The sequence below is a fragment of the Mesoplodon densirostris genome, chromosome 7, assembly GCF_025265405.1.
Source record: "Mesoplodon densirostris isolate mMesDen1 chromosome 7, mMesDen1 primary haplotype, whole genome shotgun sequence".
In the NCBI taxonomy this organism is placed as follows: Eukaryota; Metazoa; Chordata; class Mammalia; order Artiodactyla; family Ziphiidae; genus Mesoplodon; species Mesoplodon densirostris.
The window spans coordinates 38920894-38943903 of record NC_082667.1 but is presented as its reverse complement, the minus strand read 5'-3'; the positions used below and the strand labels follow the sequence as shown (position 1 = coordinate 38943903).

General features: G+C 36.7%; 2 protein-coding genes across 3 annotated transcripts in view; one reads left to right on the top strand and one right to left on the bottom strand.

Moving 5' to 3' along the window:
* Positions 1 to 1854: 1854 nt before the first annotated feature.
* Positions 1855 to 20214, bottom strand: FAM76B (family with sequence similarity 76 member B). 2 transcript variants are annotated; one of them, XM_060103511.1, is made up of 10 exons: positions 20022 to 20214; positions 19129 to 19193; positions 18204 to 18258; positions 16990 to 17145; positions 14990 to 15189; positions 11774 to 11821; positions 11504 to 11584; positions 10726 to 10861; positions 7890 to 7991; positions 1855 to 2946 (listed from the first exon to the last, which is right to left on the bottom strand). In XM_060103511.1, exons 1-10 carry the CDS (start codon positions 20106 to 20108, stop codon positions 2857 to 2859), a joined length of 1020 nt encoding a protein of 339 aa, XP_059959494.1. In that variant the 5' UTR covers positions 20109 to 20214; the 3' UTR covers positions 1855 to 2856. The 2 variants fall into 2 exon arrangements, with proteins under 2 accessions (XP_059959494.1, XP_059959495.1); XM_060103512.1 differs by having other exon boundaries at positions 10726 to 10858.
* An 852-nt stretch (positions 20215 to 21066) lies between these two features.
* Positions 21067 to 23010, top strand: part of CEP57 (centrosomal protein 57) — a 47961-nt gene continuing 46017 nt past the window's right edge. Inside the window, exon 1 of the mRNA XM_060104806.1 lies at positions 21067 to 21360. Coding sequence (XP_059960789.1) covers positions 21319 to 21360 — 42 coding nt within the window. The 5' untranslated portion in view covers positions 21067 to 21318. The remainder of the gene's footprint in view (positions 21361 to 23010) is intronic.

Here is a 23010-nt window from a genome sequence, read left to right as displayed (position 1 = left end):
AGAGACACTATGACGAAAGAGAGATCATATGACGACAGACGCAGAGACACTTGAAGATGCTGTACTTTCGGCTCTGAAGATGGAGGAGGGGGCAAAGAGCCACAGAATGCAAGGAACACAGCTCCAGAAGCTAGAAAAGGCAAGAAAACGCTTACTTCCTTAGAGCCTCCAAAAGGAACCAGACCTGCCAACACCCTGACTTTAGCCCTGTGAAACTGATTTTGGACTTCTGGCCTCCAGAACTGTAAGAGAATTGATCTGTGCTATTTTAAGCCACTAAATTTGTGGTAAGTTGTTACAGCAGCAATAGGAAACCAATACAAAGCTTTTGACAAGTTTTTATTGTGAAATATTGGATTTAGAAAAAAAGTACAAAATGTCAACAGTCAGATGTGTACAGGTACAGTATTTCAATAGTCTATACATGTGAACAGCTTAACAGGTTCACTGCAGAATGCATATTTAGACCAATACAATCTAAAAAGGACTGCAATATTCACAGGCTATTAATACATAAATAACTGGAGCCAAAATGACCCTCACTGGTAAATGCTAATCGATAGCTGAAAACAGGCTAGAAAGCACAATACGGCACACCATAGTATCTCCTTACAGGTCCACATTGAGAGGATATCAGGTCATTATGTCAATACACTACAGATTCAGGACTGGGACTCAATTACTAGTTTATACAACTGCAAAATAATTAGGTTATAAAACCAGGTCATGGAATAAAGAGAGGGCATTTAATTAGGACTAAATACTGTGAAGCCCCTAAAAGGTTTTAGCCTTTACTCATTTCAATTTTTAATCTCTTACCTAAAAAACGGGGAAGGGGCATCTTTCTTTTGTAGCAGCTCCAACAAGGTTTAAGAACTATTACACAGTTTAAAACCATAATGACCACTGTGGATTGACAAACGGCTATGAAACCAGAATACAAACATTATAAATTTTAAAGAAAGGTAATGACAGTATTATGAATTTAGCAAATCCTGAAAACATTAAAATCTGTGTTAAGGAGGCATTACCTATCATTGTTGAGAATACTAAGTTTAGGAAGATTATTGCATGAAGATTTCGTAAAAATAAACTGGTTTAATTCTTCCAAGTCTGACTGATTCAATATTTTACTATCACTTGAAAATTACCCTAGGTTATATGTTTTCAAATTGGACAAAGAATTATTTGATATCTGTTTATAATGAATCACTAAAGGAATAATCTACTGAAACATGAATCATGTTAAAAACAATTATTACAATCATCCTGTGTTCTGCGGGAAGAGGATCTTTGATAGGACACTCATAATCAATGCTTCAAGACTGATAAATTTAATAACTGTTTACTTGAAACAAATTTACTTTGCCCATAAACTCCCAGGAGAAGGAGCCTTCTACTCTATACAGTATATCTAGCGACGCTTGACGCTTTAAAATTGAACTGAAACTCTGAACTGGCATTTACTAAGTAGGAGATCAATTCTATTACAGGCTGAAAACCACTGGATTAGAACACAATTAGTCAATAACTTCTCCTAACCTATCCCACCCTACCTTAACCTTTTATAGACAATTTTAAAGACTCTGATATAATTTTCTTATAAATAGTGCCTGAATCTTGCAGTAGATTCCAATTTATTTAAAGATAATCACAGATTGATTTAAAAGATATTTTTTTCCAGATTTGCTTTAAACTTACAAATTAAGTATGGTGTACATAAATATTAACTTAGATAACCACATAGTATAGGGAAAGCAGATATATGGACCACTGCAGAAAAATTATTAATTTTTAAAAATTTTAATAAAAGAAAAATAAAACATGTAACACAAAATATGAACATGAAGCCATATGACATAAAAATAAAATTATTCTATCAGAAGTGATTTAAAATTAAATCTTTTGGGAAGTATTTTGACATAATTCAATGAATTAAATGACCAACAGCTTCCCATATCACACAGAAACAAACCACAAAATCATCTAAAGTCTAGATGCATTAACAGTTCTTAATGCAACCTCAAACATTTTACTAGCAACTTTGATTTCCTTTTGAAATAGGCTTCTGTACATATGCATTTATATACAAACATTTATTAAACATGATTTTAAAACAAACTGTATGTACAAAAGATCAGCATTCCTATAAATAAAAACATTAGGTGGCAAAAAGGCACTTGTAAGTAAAAATCTACAGTAGTTTTTACAAAACACACACATTTACCTTGGATACTGTACAATAAACATTAATTCCTATACCAATAATGAAAATACTAGTTTACTAACTAATGGTAACGATGTAACTTTAAAAAACATATTTACATATACTCTGAAGTCCATTTAATAAAAGCACCATGATTCTCTCCTAAAGTCATGTTCATGAAAAGTAAAAACACAATTACCAAAAAAACAGTGTTCACAATTTTTCTTGTTTAAAAGTTTTTGTATTTCTAAATTGAAAACTGTTTATATGAAATTAGCATAGTGTAAAACAAAAAACAAAACAAAAAGCCCTGCTGCTCTGACTTCTGAAAACCACACCTACTCTATTATTGCATGTTGTATTTTATAAAGAGCACTACTCATGCACTCCCTTACAACTGTTTAATACTATTGCTGGCAAAAAAGTTCCTGGATATCAAATAATTAAAAAGTTGCTTCAAACCAGCTGAAGTTTTATTTGAATGTTATACAACTTAAAAAATGCTGTATATCCTTTACAAAAGTGAATAGGAAACATGCCAATCCATTTGGTGTGCAAAAATATTTTTCCACTACACAGAATTTAAGGGCTTCACAGAATTTTTTTCAAATTTTACATTTTCAGCAGAAACACTAATGAATAACCACTTCTCAAGGGGATGTTAATATGCTTCCACTTTTGTCAAATTTTTTACCCTTTGACAATGCTGCAACCTGTTTGAGTAGTTCTCTGTTTTTGGCCTGTGGAAGACAAAAACATTTATGAGTAAAAATGTTTCAAACATTAAGTTATGCTGAAGAATACTATTTCAAATATTTTACTGAAACACTAACAGAATAAATGAAAGAGTTGATATATTTAGGTTCATCTCTTTAATGTTGGATATGTAGAAGGAAAATCCTAGATTCGTTTATCAGCCCCCTTTGTAATGGCAATTTTAAAGTAATTGTTGTCCAAAAATATAATTGGTTACACAAAAGGCAACTTAAAGTGAATCCCTTTAAAAGAGGGTCAAAATTTTAAATAGGGGAAAAATATTTGTTTTATCTGAAAAACATGAAACAAAAACTATGAATATAAGTACTGTTGTATAATTAGTAAGATCAAATAACAAGTGACAATTTGAGAGGGCTATTTTCAGACAAACTCTACAAAGTCTTTCATTTTGATGTTTACCTATTTATAGAGCAAGCATAAGAGGCCCTTTTTGCAAAAATATTCAGACTTTATCACTTTCCCAAAGGGACTACTCTCTTAACTTAATGATATTCAAAAGAAAACTTTTTGAAGCACCCATCACAACCACCCTTTGTGGTCTTTTTGTTGTTGTTGTTGTTCCTTTAATTGGCATACAGTTATTTGGTATTGGCTTTGATATAATTTGAGCAGTTACACATCATCACTGTCTTCATTTTCATGAGAGGCTGAAATTTCTTTTCAAAGATTCAAGATTTCACTTTGCCATCAATCCGAAGTGAATTTGCAAGTCATTCAAATGTTCCATCCACCACTGGCAAACACACTGTCCTCAAGCCAATGTGCTATGACAGTCACTAGTGTTTAGTGAGGAGGAAGGTATAAATGGGGGCCTTCAGTGAGTATTTTCAAATTTTGACTACATCCATCTCCCTGCGTAATCTCTTAACTGTGGCAATGTAGATAATAAAGGACCCTCCATATATACAAATATGTTAATGCACAAATGCTTTTGGAGTTTTTGAGCCGAAACAGGGAGAATGGTGACAACAGTCTGGAATCTGAGCACTGACAAAATTTCAGAAGATATCCCCTGGTTTATGTTTGAAAACCATTTTCCTTCACAGGTCTCAAGATTTTTTATTATCTACACTTTTTTAACCTCAGTGCTTTATCTTCTACTCTAATTTTAGCCTTTGTATGGCACTCTGCCTCTTCAGTATACCATCTTAAAGCAGTTTCATAGAATATAAACTTTTCCCAGGCTTTGTACGTCCACTCCCCAACCCTTCACCAATCAAATTCTCCCTAATTAATACCCATGACCTCCAAAATGCAAATATCCTAGCTATCTTACATTTGCAAGTCAAATCATTTTTTAATGATCGACTGTATGATTAATAGCATTTCTCTATTCCATGATTACTAAATAATTAAGGGCTTCAATTTCAAATTTGGAAAATCATCAAGAATTTAAAAGGATTTTTATTTTCCCTTTAAAAAGAAATAGCTTGAGAAACTCAGATGACAAATCAGTGAGAATGCCTGGCAGTTAGTGGAAGTCAAGTGCACGCAACCATTATCAATTGGTGTATTACTCAGCTGACCAGTCCTAGTAAACATGGTAGTTATAAGTTGTTTTCTTTTCATTGTTTGCTACATATTATTCAATATATAACTATGATAGACTCACTGGTTAAAAAAAGGAATCTTAAGAAACAGAAATTTTAAAATACAAATTAATGAAGGGCATAAAGAAAAGGAAAATGTCTGCAAACTTGCCTCAAAGAGATCTCTGTCAGATTTGTAAGTTATACAAAAGTGTTTACACTGACACAGCAAAGCATTAAAGAGTTAATTTTCAAACTATCTTTTCTCATTCATCAAGAAAAAAACAAAAAATCGATGAGTTTATAATTTTCATATTCTAAGTATGAAATACAAGAACTCAAACCTTAGGTATTGAAAGAAGTTTTTCCTTTTAATTCTTTAGCAGCTAATTTTCAATCTGCATGTATATATTCAGTCTCCTAATCACGTCACTAGTAAATTTATTTGCTGATAAATTATGTAAGAAAAAAGCCTTTAAGAAAAATAAACAGTAAGTCAGCTGTTAAATGGGGACAAGTCCAAACCTGTGTTATTCTTATTTCGGTACATTTAAAATATATTTTATAGGGGCTTCCCTGGTGGCACAGTGGTTGAGAGTCCGCCTGCCGATGCAGGGGACACGGGTTCATGCCCCGGTCCAGGAAGATCCCACATGCCGCGGAGCGGCTGGGCCCGTGAGCCATGGCCACTGAGCCTGTGCGTCCAGAGCCTGTGCTCCACAACGGGAGAGGCCACAACAGTGAGAGGCCCGTGTACCGCAAAAAAAAAAAAAAAAAAAAAAAAATCTATCTATATATTTTATAGTAATATTTAATATATGCATTAAAATTTTTTATACTAATATTACTTCTTTATTATGCATCATGCAAAAATCAATTATTTAAGAACTCTTAAGCAAGTTAAGCTAAAAATGTTTAGAAATGTGGCCTCAAGAAAAGAATACATGGATTACGAATCACAGATCCTGCTTTGAATCCTGGCTCTGCCACTTATCTGCTATGTAACTTGGGAGTCTATTTTCTCATATGTAAAACAGCAACTTCACCATCTACCTCAACAAGAGTTGAAAGAACTAATCAAATATACAAAACACTTAGCCTAACACAGTGGCTGGTATATGGTAGGCACTCAAATGTTAATTCCGTTTCCCCTTTTATCAACTTACCTCCTCAATGAAAGTATATTGTTTATTTGGCTTTCTTGATATTTTAGACAATTTGGTTTTTGTTTGGTTGGTTGGGATTTGTTGTGGGGTTTTTGTTTTTTGGGGTTTTTTTTTTTGGTATTTTGGACAATTTTTTTCTTGTGATGCTCAGTGCTTATTTTTCAAGTTTGGTAGTTTCAAATGTTTTGAGAGTTATTAGAACAAGATAAATTTTCTGCTTCAGCATTCAGTTTCTTATGACAAAAAGAAAAACAGTTCACTATGTTTATTCACTTAGGTGGAGCACCTTACTAGTACATACATGGTTGCTAAAAGGGAGTGGGGTTAAAACAGGATACGTAACTGTGACAGAATGTCACCAGTAATATACAAATGATTAAGGGAAGTGGTCTGACATAAGGATGAAGTATAAAACCTGAGTAACCTGAGGTGGGAGTCAGTGCAGAACAGCAGAAAAGTATAGTTATATCTGAGTCAGAAGATATAGGTTTCTATGTCACTTCTGACTCTGTGACCACAGTTTCATCTGGACACCAGACACCACATAACTTAAAGTTACTGTAGGGAGTAAATAAGACAGCCTATGTAAAATTATGCTGAAAATGTACACTTCTATATAATTATTAGTTATTATTAAATTATATGAAACTTCAGCTACCAACCAAGAAGAGGTAGGCTTAAGATACCCATCAGGCTAAGATGTCAAAGCGAGGTTCCCTTGTGCTTACAACTACAAAATGAAACAACGAATTGCTCTTTTGAACAGTGAGAAGTACTAAGTTTTATCGTATTTAAGTACTGCTCACAGGTTTTCTCGCATGTCATTCTGGATTTATTCATGTCTTGGCTAAATCACATTAAACTAGAGATCACCATGCAGAAGATTTTGTTTCCAGTAATCATTCAGCACTAATGACTGAATGAGTAAAATAACATAAAACTACTGCTTGCTGGTGGATGAGAAACAATAATGTATAAGAATCCTAATATATAAAATGGGCAATCTCTTGGAACAGAGGGCAGATGGGCATTTCCATAAATCATCACTCATTCAACAAATTATTTGAATTCCTACTATGTGTCAGGTTCTACGAAAGTTTCTCTTCAGAATTCTCTGTAATAGTAAGATCAGCATTACGACTAGGCAATCTCTACCTTGAATTTCAACAGGTTCCTAAATCCACTTTACAATCTTACTCAATTTAAGCTATTTTCAAAGTATGAAGAACACAAAACCAAAAGATAGGAAATAGCAAATATCCCTTGGTATTACAATGTTTAAAAAAAAAAAAAAAAAAAAAAGCAGGGCAATATTAATTCCTTCCTTCCCAAGCTACACTCTCCCATCAAGAGCCTAAAGTCTGTGTGCTGCCATCTTGTATGCTTTTAAGACTTAATTCTACAAATGTCAGAATGTATAAATCGATAAAACATATGATTAACTTAGTGTAGTCTGATTTCTAAATTTATGAAACCTAGGTGAAAAAAGGCTTAAATAAGGGAATAACCTAAATCTCTGTTTGATGCTCTCCATCTCTGCATTCCAGACCTCAGAAACCACCCTCCTTGTCACTGTGGTGACTCTCGGCATCACCATTCAGTTGTTTTGTATATGGACACCCTACTGAGTATCCTCTGCAGTACTCCGAGGATGGCCTACATCCTTAGAGGCTCCCTGCTGTGGATACAGCAGAACCCTATTTGGCACTTTAAAAATCACAGTACAGAGGTTAAAGTGCACTCTTTGGCCTTGCATCTCTGCATGCAGCATGAATTTCCTCCACTCGAGGTCCCGTAAATTGGTTTTGTAGCCCCACCTCTCCTCCCGTTATCTGGGAGGAAACAGGAAGAATAACTACACAATGTACTGAGGACCTTACTTTCACCTTAGTTTCATGAATCTGATTTTTAATTTTTACTTTTCACCTGAGGATCAACTGAACATACTTCAGTGATATCCTTCTCTGAGAACTCCATTTGAACTTTAGGCAAAAGGTTTCAGAACTAATCTACTGAATCCCCTTATCAAGTGATTTCAGGCAATAACTTTTAATGGGAGCAGGATTAAAAGGTATTTTAAGTCAAAATCAAAGCTGAAAATGCTCTAGATATGCATAAAGTAGGGATACTAATACCAGTCTAAGAGAAAGAATACTATTAACCAAGTTTACCCCTCCTTGCCTAACAGTTTACATAAATAATCTCATTTACCTGGAGTTGTTCCACAGTTTCTTTGTGAGCTTTTTCCATACTGTTCATCTTTGTTCTCAAGTTTGACTCTTGGTACTGAAAGTCTGCCTTAAGTTCAGTTAACTGAAAGATTAAAGAAAAAAAAATATAGATATATATGTATATACATGTATATATATATATATATGCATATGCACAAACACATCATTGTTAAATATTTTTCACAATAAACTCACAATTCATTATAAAAGTAGAGAATGTTAACAGCAGTTTACTGAGTTTTGTAACTTATCTCGAATTTCTGTTTCGTGAAATGATGAATTCTATCTAATTTACTACTTTAACACTAATACAATTTTAATGTCAAGATAATATTGAAACATCAGTATAACTTTTGAGAAGTTGTCTTTTTTGTTTCTTTTTAAATGTGGTTTCACTGGACGCAGTTTGGCAACTGGTATGCCAACAGAAAAGCTTAATGGTTAATACCTTGGAAAATGCTTCAGTTAAAACATACTTCACATTATATATAAACAAAGTAAACAGTAAAACTGGTTTCAGGTTAAAATAATCTTTCAATGAAAAAAGAAAAAAGTTTCACACTGGGCAAGTACATAAAGGAACAGTCTTATCAACCAAAAGCTATATTGCTTTTATTTTTAAATTTATGTGCAGAATTCCATATCCAATACCACTTAAGATTTGAGGTAAAAATGGAGAACAAAGCACAGAAATACAACTAACATGGAATAAGAAAGGAAAGGGGGTTATTTTAAAATTTGGGCTAAATTAGACAACGTAAGAAAAAAGATGGTGATTTGAGGAAGGAAAGACAGCTATATGACAATTTTTTTCATAAATATAAATGACATACATAAAGATACAAAATCTCATGACTTCATACTAAAAAATAAGTTGGTATTATATAATTTCAACATAAGAACCAGGCAGAAGAAAGCTTCTGGTTAATTTTAATTGGTTTTCATTACGTAAGCTTTAAAGGTTTGCAGGTTCTTTTCTGTAATTACCCGGTAGCCAGTAAACAAGGAAGTACACCAGAAAGAGAGGAAGGAAGTCACAGTGCCCTATATTCTGATTTTCTGAATAAAAGCTCTCACTTTTTGTCCAATTCAAAGAATAATTGAATCCTGCTTTCTACATTACAAAGGAATTCCTGTTCTGCAATGTCAGTTCACATCAGATAAGCTATGATATTTTCATCACTACACTGTGAGTTGCCTCCAGATTATGAATTTCTGGAAGATAAGAATCATGTCTTATTTCACCTTTTTATCCTCATGATCTAGTACATGGCTGGCTCTAGAAGTCACTGAATAAAGTGAAATAAATTCTAGAAAATAATGTGGTTGTCTTACATTTACATTATTTAAAAAAGCTGTAAGTATGTAGCTATTTTAGGCTTACAGTTATTTTCCTCATAGTACTGCTAATTTCCATCCCCATTAGTGTTTAAGAAAAAAGGAACACTAACAAAACAAGAAAACTTTTCACTAACTGCACTAACAGAATAGTGATACTTGAAAAAAAAGCCAAAATTCCACAATTCATTACTACATAGTTTTGGAATCACTGCTATTTTATAGTAAACTTCCCATTTTATTCAACTTTTATCTAGGTTAGTACAGATAGACCTGTCTTTGTGTAACAGAAATGTTTCTAATATTTTGTGTGTAAAACAAACTTCCATTAAAGCTAAGTTAAAATATTCTGTTGTTAACCTAAAAGAACCATTAAAAAATAAAATACTCGTAACTATCCTATTTTTGTCTTATGTCAATCCTAAATTTCATACATCGAATTCGCTTAAGGTAAGGTACAAATGTATTAAAATAAATTTAAATCCATTAACCATCAAGGTGTGGGAAAATGTTAACATAAAAGTTACATTTTTTACATGAAAGCCAGAAGTAAAAGCCAACTCAGACTCAAGCACTACTATGGAATCCCAGAGATAGCTACATACTACATATTCATAAACACACCTTGTTCATAATTTTAAAAGAACGTTTTTAATGTTTTCCTATTGCAGTGATATGTTTGAAATAGGTCAAGCCAGACAGTCTAGGATCATAAGACAAGTACAGAAGTAGGTTCTACCCTCAAAGAAGACCAAACCCCAGTAATAGCAGCTATGAGCACTTATACAAGCCAGAAGCTGTAAGTAAACACTTTACATTCTCTTTTAATCACAACCATCTTCCCATGAGATGGTGTTAATACTCTCATTTTTAAAATGAGAAAACTGAGGCCCAAACAGGTAAAATTCTGCTCAAGTGCACACAGAAAGTATTAGAACTTTTCACTAAACAGACAACATATTCGATATTCCTCTTTATCTAACTGATAAAGTCCCAATAAGTACACTTACTTCCTATCTTAGATACCTATTGTTAATCATTACCACATAGGAAATTCCCACAGCATTAATTTTCTCCACTTATTTGATCTTGATTGAAATAAATATATAATTGGTATATTAGACTATATTCAGTTACTTTCTTATACCAAAAGAATTGACATAATATTCCATTTACATCTCATTTTCAAATTAAGACATTAGATCTAATTTTAGATTACAGGCTTACTGAAAACTAATGTTCAGAAATTATTAGAATTCTAATCAGCTCTCAATTGACTCTTAGAACTAAAATTCTGAAGTACCACTTTTACATATCGTAATTAGATGGCCTACGTTCCAATTTGGGCTTCTGTGTCTTATAAGAATCATGTACCACAAACATGACCAAGTTATTGAAGAAAGTCTAACAAAATTTGCAATTATCAAGCAAGAGTCAAGATGTAAACCTTACCAGGCTTCAGTGAACCATGTACTTACCTTTTTATCTTTTTCTAAAATGGTCTGGTCTCTCTGTTGTAAGAGACGTTTAAGTGACATCACTTCTTCTTTCAGTTGACTTATAAGGACAAAATTGTCTGTTCCCCCACTATCTGCTGACTGATTTATAGAGCTACTAAAAAGAAAAAAGTAAAACACAGTTAAATAAAGTAGAAGGAAAATTAGCAGGTGTTCAAATTGCATAAATTAGACAATTCCACAAACATCCTTAAGGCTAATGCAAAAAAATATGTACCTGACAGAAATGGATGCAACTGGCAAATTACCTTACTAATGGCACACATTACATACACCTGCAGAAATATAATTCAGTATTAGCTTTTAGGGGGTCAATACTTCTAGTGTAAAGCAATAGGCAGCCAATTTGTACAGTAACATCAGCAAACTTTTGGCTAATGAACTAAAACAAAGTCACTCTCAAAATACTTTAAATCTAAAAACATTTTCCAAGCAGGTCAATTTCAAATATCACAATTAGTTTTGTGTTTCACTGAAGAATAATTAAGATAATGTTCTCTATTCAGATTTTTTTTCAAAACCCAAATTTATGCCCCAAATAGAACATCGTTCAGTGCCACTTTCTTATTGCTAAAATTAAGTTAAAAATTTTAACTGATTATGTTCACTCTTCTCGGTGACTCAAAGAAGTCAATGTAGAAGATACATGTTCTATTCTTTTACCTAGTAATAATTGGCAATCAGCCATAACTGTTCAACTAAGTTGAATTTTCACAGCACTAAAGGAATTCATTTTTACCTATCTCCATTAGATGGCTTAGATTCCAATTTGGGCTTTTTCTTTGGAGTTTCATTCTGAATTGCTGCAGAGGATTTATGGCTGAAACCAAACATTAATAAAAATAATTAGAGTAAAAAGGGCAGAGGCATCAAATGAAAAGTTATTCTTCTTCCCCTAAAGTTTTACTGAACATCAGTTTTTTTAAAGCCTAAGTAACAAAGTTAAAGGAATATCACATCTTAAAAAATACATGTCAAAATACTTCAGAAAATATGTTAACATATTTACCTCTGTTTCCACAGTCCCTGCTCTTGTTCTGGACTCAGATTGCTGATTCTGAAAAATACACAGATGATATCTAATAACATTTATTTAACCCATCAACATTTTAACAGCATTCTTCCCAGTGGAATCAAATGATATATGTTTATATTCTTTTGTTCTGAGAAAGGCATATTCAACTAAGTTTTCAGACTAAGCTAATATATATTGAATAAATCACATTCCAATAAGATAAATTCTAATCAAATGACTACTAGCCATCTTAAGTTGTTTAAGAAAGGTAAGATGATGGGGACTGGAGTTTCTTTTTAATCAGGACTTTCAATAATTCAATTTAATATCATATTAAGGGTTAGGGTATATGAGCATGAAAACCACCACAACAGGGTTCTATAATGACAAAGTCTGAAAATCATTCTTAGGCTACCCTTACTATTTCATACAGATGTTTTATCTTAAAGTTAAAGCCTTCCTAATAATCCTACGTAGAGATTCCTTTGGAGTAACTCAAGTTGCTCACAATAGTGTGTCAAGTTGAACCAGGAAATATCTGAATTTTTCTTTCTTTCCTAGTTTTCCTAAGACTCTTTTCCAGAGTCTCGTCTTTCATTAGGCTGTACTCTGGAGCAGTCATGCTGAAAATACTGGGAAATCTCATAGTAACTACTGATTTTACTTTTACTTATAATTACTACTACAGTACTACTTCTTTTCCACTATGCCGCAATACTAGTAACCACTTTATAACTCACTATGAATTGTCCATACTTTTTTTCTGTACTTTCACATCGGCCAATCTTTCATTAACCTCTAGCTTATTCATTCAACACGTGCAGAGCATCTCCTATGTACTGCACACCACGTAAACTGCTGACCTTTGAACAACATGGGGGTTTGGGGGTGCTGATCCTCTGTGCAGTTGAAAATCTGCACTTAACTTTACAGTCAGCCCTCCATATAGGAGATTCTGCATCCACAGACTCAATCAACCACAGATCATGTAGAACTGTAGTAAATATTTAGTAAAAAATAAAAAAAATCTGAGTATATAAGTGGATCTATGCAGTTCAAACCCGTTGTTGTTCAAGGGTCCACTGTATATACAATATAAGAGATGTTAAAAAGACCTGGGCTGTGTGACCTTTTGCAAGTTCTTAAAATCCCTGAGCCTCAGTTACCTCATCTGTCAAATGGATATAAAACATACCTTATAGGGAAAATGAAGATTAAATGAGTTACCTATATAAAGACACTTAGTACAGTGTTAGCATACACAAAATAGAAATATGTACGTATGTTTGTGTGTGTATATAAAATTTACTATTCTTTTAGCTGTAGAAGCTTTTTAACCATGTTCTTAAGAATCAGCTATAAATAACAAGCTGGGGAAACAGCAGCTGTAATTCTCTCAACCTGAGTTATTCTCTACTTGTGGCAATGAACAGCAACCCTACTGAGGAATTCAGTTGCCATTTTGTTTCTTTTACAAATTTCATTAAAAGCATTAGCAAGGTATATAATCACACACGAATTAATAGAACTATCCAGACCTCAAAATGAGAAAAATCACATTAATAATGACTTAACAGAAACAGAATCTCAGCTTTCTGAGGTGGGCTATTTCTTGCATCCATATTAACCTGAGTTTCTTCCTTCCCCCATCACTATATATCACAATATGGAAGCTCTTCATAATCATCCTTATCCAATGAACTTAAGATAGGGCTCCACAAACTGGTTGCCTACTCATCAAATACAAAAGAGTATTTGCATATCTTAAATAATCAAAAGGAAAATAAAAAGTCAATCCATTCTCTTTCCCTTTACTTCTGAAACCTTAATTTCAAAAGATTAAGTTACTGTCACAAAATTTGATCTTTATAAACATAACCTGAGTGTGTCCTTTCACATCATGCTAAAACAAATTTATCTGTAAAGGGCAAGGGAAAGGGACATTTCAGCTGAGTCTTAGGTCTGACAGTTATCATCATGGTAGTTATTTCCTCATATTTTTTCCTAAAGCAAGAAGCAAAAACAAGGAAGGTTTACATTCCTTTGTTCCTTGGGATACACTGATATAGAGGCCACAAGATTTCTTCAAAGTAGCCAGATTAGAAGTCATTATGGAGTCTACCACTGTTACATCCAGAAAGCACTACAACACAGTGAGACAAATGGAAAAATTGCTAGAGAAGCAATCTCAGTGCCTCAATATCAATATCTCAGTGCCCCATAATCTAATATGTGCTTGCCTATAATTCAGAATCAAGTGTTATTAGTTAGACAGAACTACATTACATTCCACAAATACCTTCATGTGTTCCTAACTGTGGCAGGCATCAGTTTTCTGTAAATGAAACTGTTTTAACTGTCTAGAACTTTAAAAAGGCTCAGAGAAATTTGTGAAAAAAAAATAAATTCTCCTGAAAATCAGTGTGTATCATGTCCCCTTCTTCTCCGTTTTAATTTTTTTGTTTATTTTGCATTTTAATATTCTTGATTTGTCCATGAAGACTAAAACTACACTTTAAAAAAACTTTACACACATAAAAGGTTAAGATACTATTACTATGTAACTTTTCTCCCTAAGGCAATTTAAAAATCAAGTAGTTGTTAATATTTGAAGAGTTCCTGTCTGTTTTTTAAAAAAGCAAAGTACCATTAGTAAAAAAGATTACTTCTCACGCTTTGTGAACCTTCAAGGTTTAGAATGCTTCCATCATGGTCACAAATGACAGTGTTACAATCTGTTCTCCAAAAATACAAAATACATTTCCTAGTCACTGGTTTAAATTTGTTTTAACTAAAAAAAGTTAATAGTAACTGAGGTAAATAAAATTTTTACAAGTAAAATCCTAACAATTCTTTGAACAAAAGAAGAATATTGAGGCTTTTGATAACATGAATCAATGAAGCATCAATTAACCCTGATGTACTTGTATTTTGACTTCATTATATGATCATAACTTTATATTGTAATTCTCTAAAAGTCCTATCTTTATATTTATGGTAAACAACTAAATACACTCATTATGTGTAATTCTGTACACTGAATAAAGTGGGGAACAGCCCTAGAGGCTGTCATGGTAACACACAAGAAGCTTACCATGTACAATGGAAACTAGACAAGCACATAGCTAGCATTTACAAAAAGTTAAACACCAAAATCTGGCATTAAAATGCCAGTGAGGACTTTGGAAAACACAATTTCAAAGTACTTACTTGTGATGGCTACTGCTGTGACGATGGTGATGGTGATGATGGTGGTGATGATGTTTTGAATGATGCTGGTCTTTCTCAGTAAGAGATGAAGAAGATGAATTTGAGTGTGACGATCCCAGGCTCTTCCTTTGTTCTTTTGTCTTCTGTAAAACTCTCTTGTACGATAAAGTACAGAGCCAGCATAATAACTTCCCATCAACCTTTTAAAAGAAAATACTTATATTAGATTAAATGTACGTGTAACTGGCTGTAAGTGAAACCTGGTAAGATAAACTGCTCAACTGCTGGTGTGCATGTGCGTGCTCTCTCTCTCTCACATGTACTCACACCACACACACACACACACACACACACCCCACACACATACACACTGTTGCGAAATGGAAGTAAAAGTAGACTTTTCTGAAACTTGGGGAAATGCTTATTTAGAGGATCATAAAATTAGAAAGGATGATATATGGACTTCCATTCGTTTTGAGGCATTTTTAAATTTGGAGAGGAAAACTTATTTTCTTATTACTAGAAAATAAGCATAACGTGATGATATACTTCAAAGAAACCTTATCTAAGCACTATCATAAATTCTTAAATTACTGTGTAACTACGAAAATGACAAAGTATTTCCCATGAAAGCAAAACTGTTAATTTATAGAAAAAATGAGACTGAATGACATAGAATCGACTCTCATTTGCAGATTTTGTATTGGCAAATTCACCACCTATTAGCAAAAATTTATCTGTCGCCCCTAAATCAATTTGTAGCACTTCTGTGATCATTCACCCACATGCACAGAACAGCAAAAAAATTTGTGTAGCTAGACCGCAAATGTTCCCAGATGAGGTTAACAAGGTGACGCTTTACTGCCTTTCTTCAGCTCTCATATTGTAAACAAGTATCCTTTTCACAATCTACCTACTATCACGTTTTTCACATTTGTGCTTTTTATTGGTGATTTCACTGTTAAAATGGTCCCCAAAGGTAGTGCTAAAGTGATGTACAGTGTTCCTAAGCATAAGGCGGCTGTGATGTACTTTATGTGGAAAATACCCGTTAGATAAGATTCATTCAGGCAGTTATAGTGCTGTTTGCTATGAGTTCGATTTAATCAATCAACAATATATATTAAGGTGTCTTTAAACAGAAACATACACAAAACACAACAAGATTAGGTACCGATCTACTATCTACAGGATAGTACCTATCCTGTACTGTCCGTAGGAGCAACACTTCTATTCACTAACTCAGTGTTTGCAGCAACTTTATAGAACACAACTCTCACAGATAATGGGAGGCCAGTGTCTGCGTGTCAACAGGGAGGAAAAGAGACTTCTTTCCAAAATTAAGACTAAAATTAAGTTCCTATCCTCTATTTGTTCAAATGAGAAGTGCTGGAGGAACATGTCTTACAACTAGGGTACATATATTGCTGTGGAGGAACATGGCAGAGCCCCTCAAAGAGACAGTCATCCTCCAAATCAACTGAAACTGACAGTCATCAGGAGGCCTGTGTGAATGCTCAGCAGAGAAATGTCACACACATATAGATACCTTTTAAGTCACTGTAGGTAGAGAAAAACAAACAATGGTATAAAATATGAGCCCCAAGTCAAAAGGCACATGACTAACTTTGAATCATGTGTTAAACTGCCATCAGGTATATTTTCACACCAGCAACTTCAAGTAACCAGCAAAAAGGTAAGTAGCTGAAAAGATTTAAAAGCAGTTAGTAATTCTCCCACACAAAATACTGGATAACCAAATAGTACAAAATAGCTATCACTATAGAATGTTTTTTAAAGTATAGTAATCTCAACTGATCAACATGAATCTACATATCATGCCAGCAAGGAGAAAATGCACTGTTCCTGCACTTTCATCTAACCACCTGCTTTCAGGGACCCAAAGGATACATCAAGCTTCAGTAATATATTAAGTATAATAACTTCCAACTTGTTTGTGTTTAATTTCCAGAAGATGTCATAAAATAAATTAAACATACCTTTCTTCTTCCTTCCTCCTTCCGATCAAAAGCACATTGTTGTTTGCACTGTTCACAAGTCTGAGGTGGTCCATATTTTTTTTCTGAATTTGTGCAACGCTGACACTTGGTACCAATAAATGCTGCAATTATGTTACAGTATTGACAAGGCTTAGGCTGAAAAACAGATATATATTTTCTTTAATTGAGACATTTTAAAATACTAAAATTTTGCTGCATAAAATATACCCAGTGAACAGGACATATTTTAGGAATTAATTAAGGAAACTAATAGGCAAAAAGTTTTCTGTGAAGTATGTTGCCCTATCATAGTCAAAGACATTTATTATGTTTCTATTCATTTGCTAACATTTATTTCTAGACTCATTAAACTTTTCGTTAAACAGTTAAATAAGATCGTGAGAAATGTACTTATGACCTGCATAGTATGTTATATAATACAAAAGCTACATGTAAAGACATTTCAATAAATGAAAACAAAGGTACACACTGACAGAAGTTTCATGTATCCAGTATTTGGGGGAGTGAACTTCTACTAACTTAATATCCTGTTAGCTTAATTACTATATCATTTATTCAAAATACATTTAACAACTTTTTATCATATGTAGGTACAGCTGATGCAAGAAATAGGTGAGTTTTCAACTAAAAAAAACTGGCACAAGCATATTCCACATAACTATAACAAACATACCTTGATTCTCTTTGATATTTAAAAGACAACTGAAGATTTTAGAATCCCTTAAGGCCAGAAATTTGACTAATCATGACTGTAATATACCAATAATAACTGTAATATACATATAAGAAAAGAACTTATACTGGAATAACTTCTTGACTTTTGTGACTAAATGCCTGAACTGTGCCACTATACAAAAATTGTCAGAGGTTCTGAGGAAGAGGTAAAGTACAGTTATGCAAAGTTTATAAGTAGGTTCTCTACAACCAGGAGTTTGTTTGCTATTTGACTCTTTAAAGAATAAAATCATAACTTCCCCACTGAAATTCAATATATATAAACATGCACATAATATGACTGTTTTAAAATTTTATCTTCCCATAAGACTCTCTATAGAAAGTTTCTTTCCTGAAATATTTTGGTACTTGAAATATTTAAGAACATAGCAATACATATTTTTTAAAAGGTCCATCTTTGTGAAAACATTAATTGACCAGCAGCAATAAAATGAGATGAAAATATAAGATATACTTACAGTGCCAAATTGCTTCACATTTTGAGCACACTTCTTACAAATCGTGTTAGTTTTGCTGAAAAGGAAATTGTATATAGATGATGAAACTTATGCAGCACGATGCTGAACTAAAGCAAGCAGTCAAAGCGTTCTATTAGTAGAAGTGTACCATGTGCTTTAGTAGTACTTAAAACTTACTCTAACACAGAGTAAGAATTTTTTTAAAATGCAAATGTAAGGATCTTTTTAGGGCTGTATATTATGCAAATATGCTCCCCTTAATTAAGATAAATGTTTTCATACATTTTTATTGTGTACTTTAAACGGAAACAAATCAAAAAATCCTATTGTTTTCTATCTAGTTCCAAAATCCTCACACTTGCCACTATTTATGCACAGCACCAGTGCCTATCTAACCTTCCACTGGGTGCTCTCCACTATTATGATGCTCACACCTACTTGTGAAGAAATTATTTGTTCTCTTAAGCTCTTGTGCATGCACTGAGGCTCTAACAGGAATCACTCCATTAAGAAATATGTGCTGTTCTTCCACTGGTAACAAGTTACTAGATCTCACCCTTGGAAGGTAGCTGTTAACACTATAGACCTTTCCTCAGGTCCATGTCAGCACTAACGTTCTGCCATTTTTTAATAGTTTAACAGTAACAGTTTATATTTGCGTTTTTCGTTAGCAAGGCTGTACATTTTCCATGCAATAATTTATTTTTTATCTCCTCAGGTATAAAGTCTAGCTGTAAAATACCCATTAATTTTTGGTCAGCATTCTCTCTCCTACCATGCAGAAAGGGCTTACAACTTAAAGCTTAGAAACTAAACCATTTTATTTAAAAAAAAACTGTAACATAAATATGGGATTACAACCCTCAAGTATTCCTTAAAGACAATACTTTGTCTTTAACAATCAAAAACTGTTCAATATACAAACCTCTCTTGTTGAAATTCTGATCTGCAGTAAGTACATTTTACAATGGGATGCGCAATCCGACATTCCTGTAATAAGACAATATGTTAGTCATTATCTATCTCAAGGCCCCCAAAATTTCACGTTTCTGGTGGAAAATTATTACCCAACCTAGTCAAATGCCTAAAACATCAATAAAATCTGTCCCCCAACGTAGAAAATTGAGTGATTTATCAAATAAGTAGCCAATTACAGCATAATTCCTTAGGGAAGGCTTAGGTGTCTTTGTCTTTATTAGATGGGGGGTACGCAACAGATAAATTAAAAAAAGCTGTCAGGGCCGATTCCAAGGATTGGTTAAATGTGAAACTACTTATTATTTTGCACCGTTGCTCACAGACAGCATCCCGGCTTTAATGGGATGGGAGGAGCTCCAAATCACAGAGCATTCTGTTCCCAAGCCAGACGCTTCGCTTTCCTGGACAGGGAAGAAGGATGCCACCAGCTTTGCGGCTTCAGGTTCCTAGCAAGAAAGTGCAAACACCGTCCTCTGCCTCCCGGTGGAAGGAGAGGACAGACTAGACAGAAAACCGAGATGAAAACATCTCCATCCCGGGGTCTCTGCGGCATAGACAGGTGGCTGCCTCACGCAGCCCCACCCCTGAGACCCCTCAACGTTGCTGGGGCCCGGCCCCATCCTGGGTCGCCTGGAAGAGGGCAGGGTTCCGTCCTCCTCTCAGGGGCTTTCCCAGCTGATGCCCAGGTCCTCGGATAACGGGGTCTCTGAGTGAGGAGGCGAGGGCTCCAAACCCCCAAGGCGCCGGCGAAGAGAGAGGGGCTGCAGTGCAGCGGGCACCCAGCTCCCTCGGGCTATGGCCGAGGAATCCCCGCCCGCCCACCACCCAGCGCCCACGGACCTTGCAAAGCTGCTGGCCCTGGGAGAGCTCCTCGAAGGGATAGCGCTGGGTGCACTTGGTGCAGGCGTACAGGGCCGAGGCCGCCATCCTGCTCCTCAGTCTCCTCCTCCACCGCCGCCCGCTCCGAGGCGGGGCCCTACCGGGAACTCGGGCACCACCACCGTCGCCGCCGCCACCGCCGCCGCCCGGGCCGCGGGCTCCTCCTCCTCCCCCTCCCCCGCGCCCACCAGAGCCTTGACGCGAGAGCCTAAGGTACTGCAGACGCAGCCGTCTCCCTCCGCCTCCACTTCCGCCCCAGCCCACCCAGTGACGCTGTCCCAGCAGCTCCCGCTTAGGCCCCGAGAGCGGCGGAGGGAGACGAAGCGGATAGTTCGCTGCGCTTTAGTTGCGCGGCGACGGATCCGCTTCCTCCTCGGCCTCCCTTCCCCACCCCTGATTGGCTGGGGCGGCTATGCGTCATCGGTCGCTCCGCCCAACTCCTAACCCCCGCTACGCTGGGAGCTCCCACAAAGCGAGGAAGTCGCTGGCCAATAAAGGCCCGACGCTCTCAGAGCGCGAAAGCCGCTTTAAACTCACCCCGCCCAAACGTCCCGATCGCGGCTTTTCCTAGCAACCAGTCCCAGGTTTGGGTGGGAGCTTCCGAATCCAATTGGGCAGTTGTTTGCGGAGGTTTACTCTCTGCCCCTACTGTTTTTTTTCCCTTGACTTCTATTGGACCAAATCTTTAAGCTCCCTCTCCTTCTATTTGTTATTGGCTGAAAAATAAGTACCTCACGTGGAGAGGCGTCCCGGAGTCCAACACACGCTGTCTCCGGCGATTTACGCAAGGGAAGTCATGGAGTATTTTGAGCTTCGCATTCTCTTTTATTTTATTACAGTCATCCCATTCAACCGCCAATGGAGACAACACAACCCCTCGCCCATGCTTCCCCTTCGAGAATGCCCGCCCCTGTGCAGAACCCCTTCAGGAGTCGCCCGGTAGCCAGCCAGCCCAGTCCCCGCGGCCCTCTACCTTGTGATGAGGGAAGAGGCGGATTTTGCTACCACCGGAAGTCATCTGGTTTTTTTGATTGGCTAGCCAGGACGTCCGTTAGGATGTGTTGCGCTTTTGGTGTGCACTCCAAGTGTGGGCGGCCCTGTGGGGGTGTGTGGTAGGGGTTTCCAGACCCGGGACGAACACACCACCCCCTTCCATCAGGGGTTCGGCTTAGGGTCGCCCCTGGCGGGCGGCTCTCGGAATCTTGAAGAACAGCACGCGAACCCGGACCCTTCCGAGGCTGCAGAGGTCGGCAGGAAGATGGCGGCAGCGTCGTCTGAGGCTTCGGCTTCTCAGTTATCGGTAAGAAGCGGTTGACGTTCGAATAGGCCCCGGGTCAGTCCTGGCGCCCCTTTGCTTTTTCTCACTCTTCAGAGCGCTCTCGGCCCAGAGTCTCACTCCATCTTGGGGAGCGGCGGGGGGCGCCTAGATCGCCCCTTGCTACCTCGGCTCCCACTGCTCCTATGTCAAGGTTGCACCCTTCCATTGAGACAGGCTGGGCCCGTTACTCCCCCCCCCCCCGCCTCTTTCATCTTTCGGCCTAGCCGCCCAGGTTGCCGAACGTTGCCTGGACTCGCAGGGATGACTACTACACCTTGGCCTGCGAGAACAGGGCTCCTGGGTCTCGTGGGTGTAACGGCCCCTCTTGGAAACTCTCCGAGACCAGGTGGGCGCTCTAATCGGCTTAATGGGCAGCTGTTGAATTGTACGCCGTCTCGAGTGCTTCTGCTGATTCCTTTGCCTGCAGTGCCTCCCTCTCCTATCCTCCCAGTAACTTCGACCTGTGCTCATCCTATCTCGAGCGCGCGTGCTTCCCACCTCCCTCTATATTACGGTGACCTCAATGTGTAGTGAATGTCCTTTTAGAAAGGCGACAAGGGGAGCCAATCTTAAATATTGTATTGGCCTCTACAAGAGCCACCAGCCTATTCAGTCACTGGTATTTTGTGGAATTGGAGCGGGACCTGCCGCATTGGGAATAGATGGGCAGTAAATGTGAATGTGAAGCAGCTCAAGTTGGAGCCATTAGCTCTTCATCTAGCAAATGCTGAGTGTCTGGCGTACTTTTAGGCTCTAGGATTACACGGATGAATAGGGGAGACCCCTGCTCTGAAGGAGCAAAGCACTGAAGAGAAACTACACGTAATTAGATTATTACACAGTACAGTTTGATAAATGCCACCCTGCTAGAATAACCTAGGCGAGAGTGATTAGCAGTGCTTGGGTAGAGAAGGTGGAGTTGGCTGGGTGGTGAAGGAATCGGAAATGCTTGTCCCAGGAACAGAAAAGGAAGGAGAAAAACGCACCGCAGGCATTTTGGAATATGTGCCAAGACGAGGTGTTTTCAGAAAACTTGTAAAAAATTTGAATTGAGCAGAGGTAGTGTGGAGGTAGAGTTCGGTTAGATGAATTGTAAAAATAGGTTAAAATATGAAAAAAGAGAGATAGTGAGAGGAGAATATCAGGGTAAGGTTGTCAAAGAAGTTAACGGGGAAAAGGTTAGGGGGACAGTAAAAGCAGTGTCACCTTGGTGAAAACACACTTTCCTCAGTTTCAGGTTTTGGTGACTGTTAAAATTTGTGTTAATGAGGCCAGAAGTGATCTTCAGGGTTTCAGCACAGTGGGGGTAGCAAATTTGTAGAGAGGTCAGGGATGATTAAGAGGAAGGAAGGAAACAATCGGAGTTATCCAGGAATTAGATCAGTGAAAGGGAAGATAAAAACGATCTATTAGGCTATTAAGAAATGTCATTAAGTAGATGGATGAGATAATATAGGAGTTGTGATTAATTAAATTTAATCGGGAGAAAAAATAATTAAACATAATTGGGAAAGGAGGGCTTTTCACCACTCTCAAAACAGCACTTGGAGACTGAGCAAGGAAAACTCCCATAAATGTTGATTTGAGCTGAACTCTGCCAAGACTACCTAGCTGAGAGTGGTTACTGGGGTG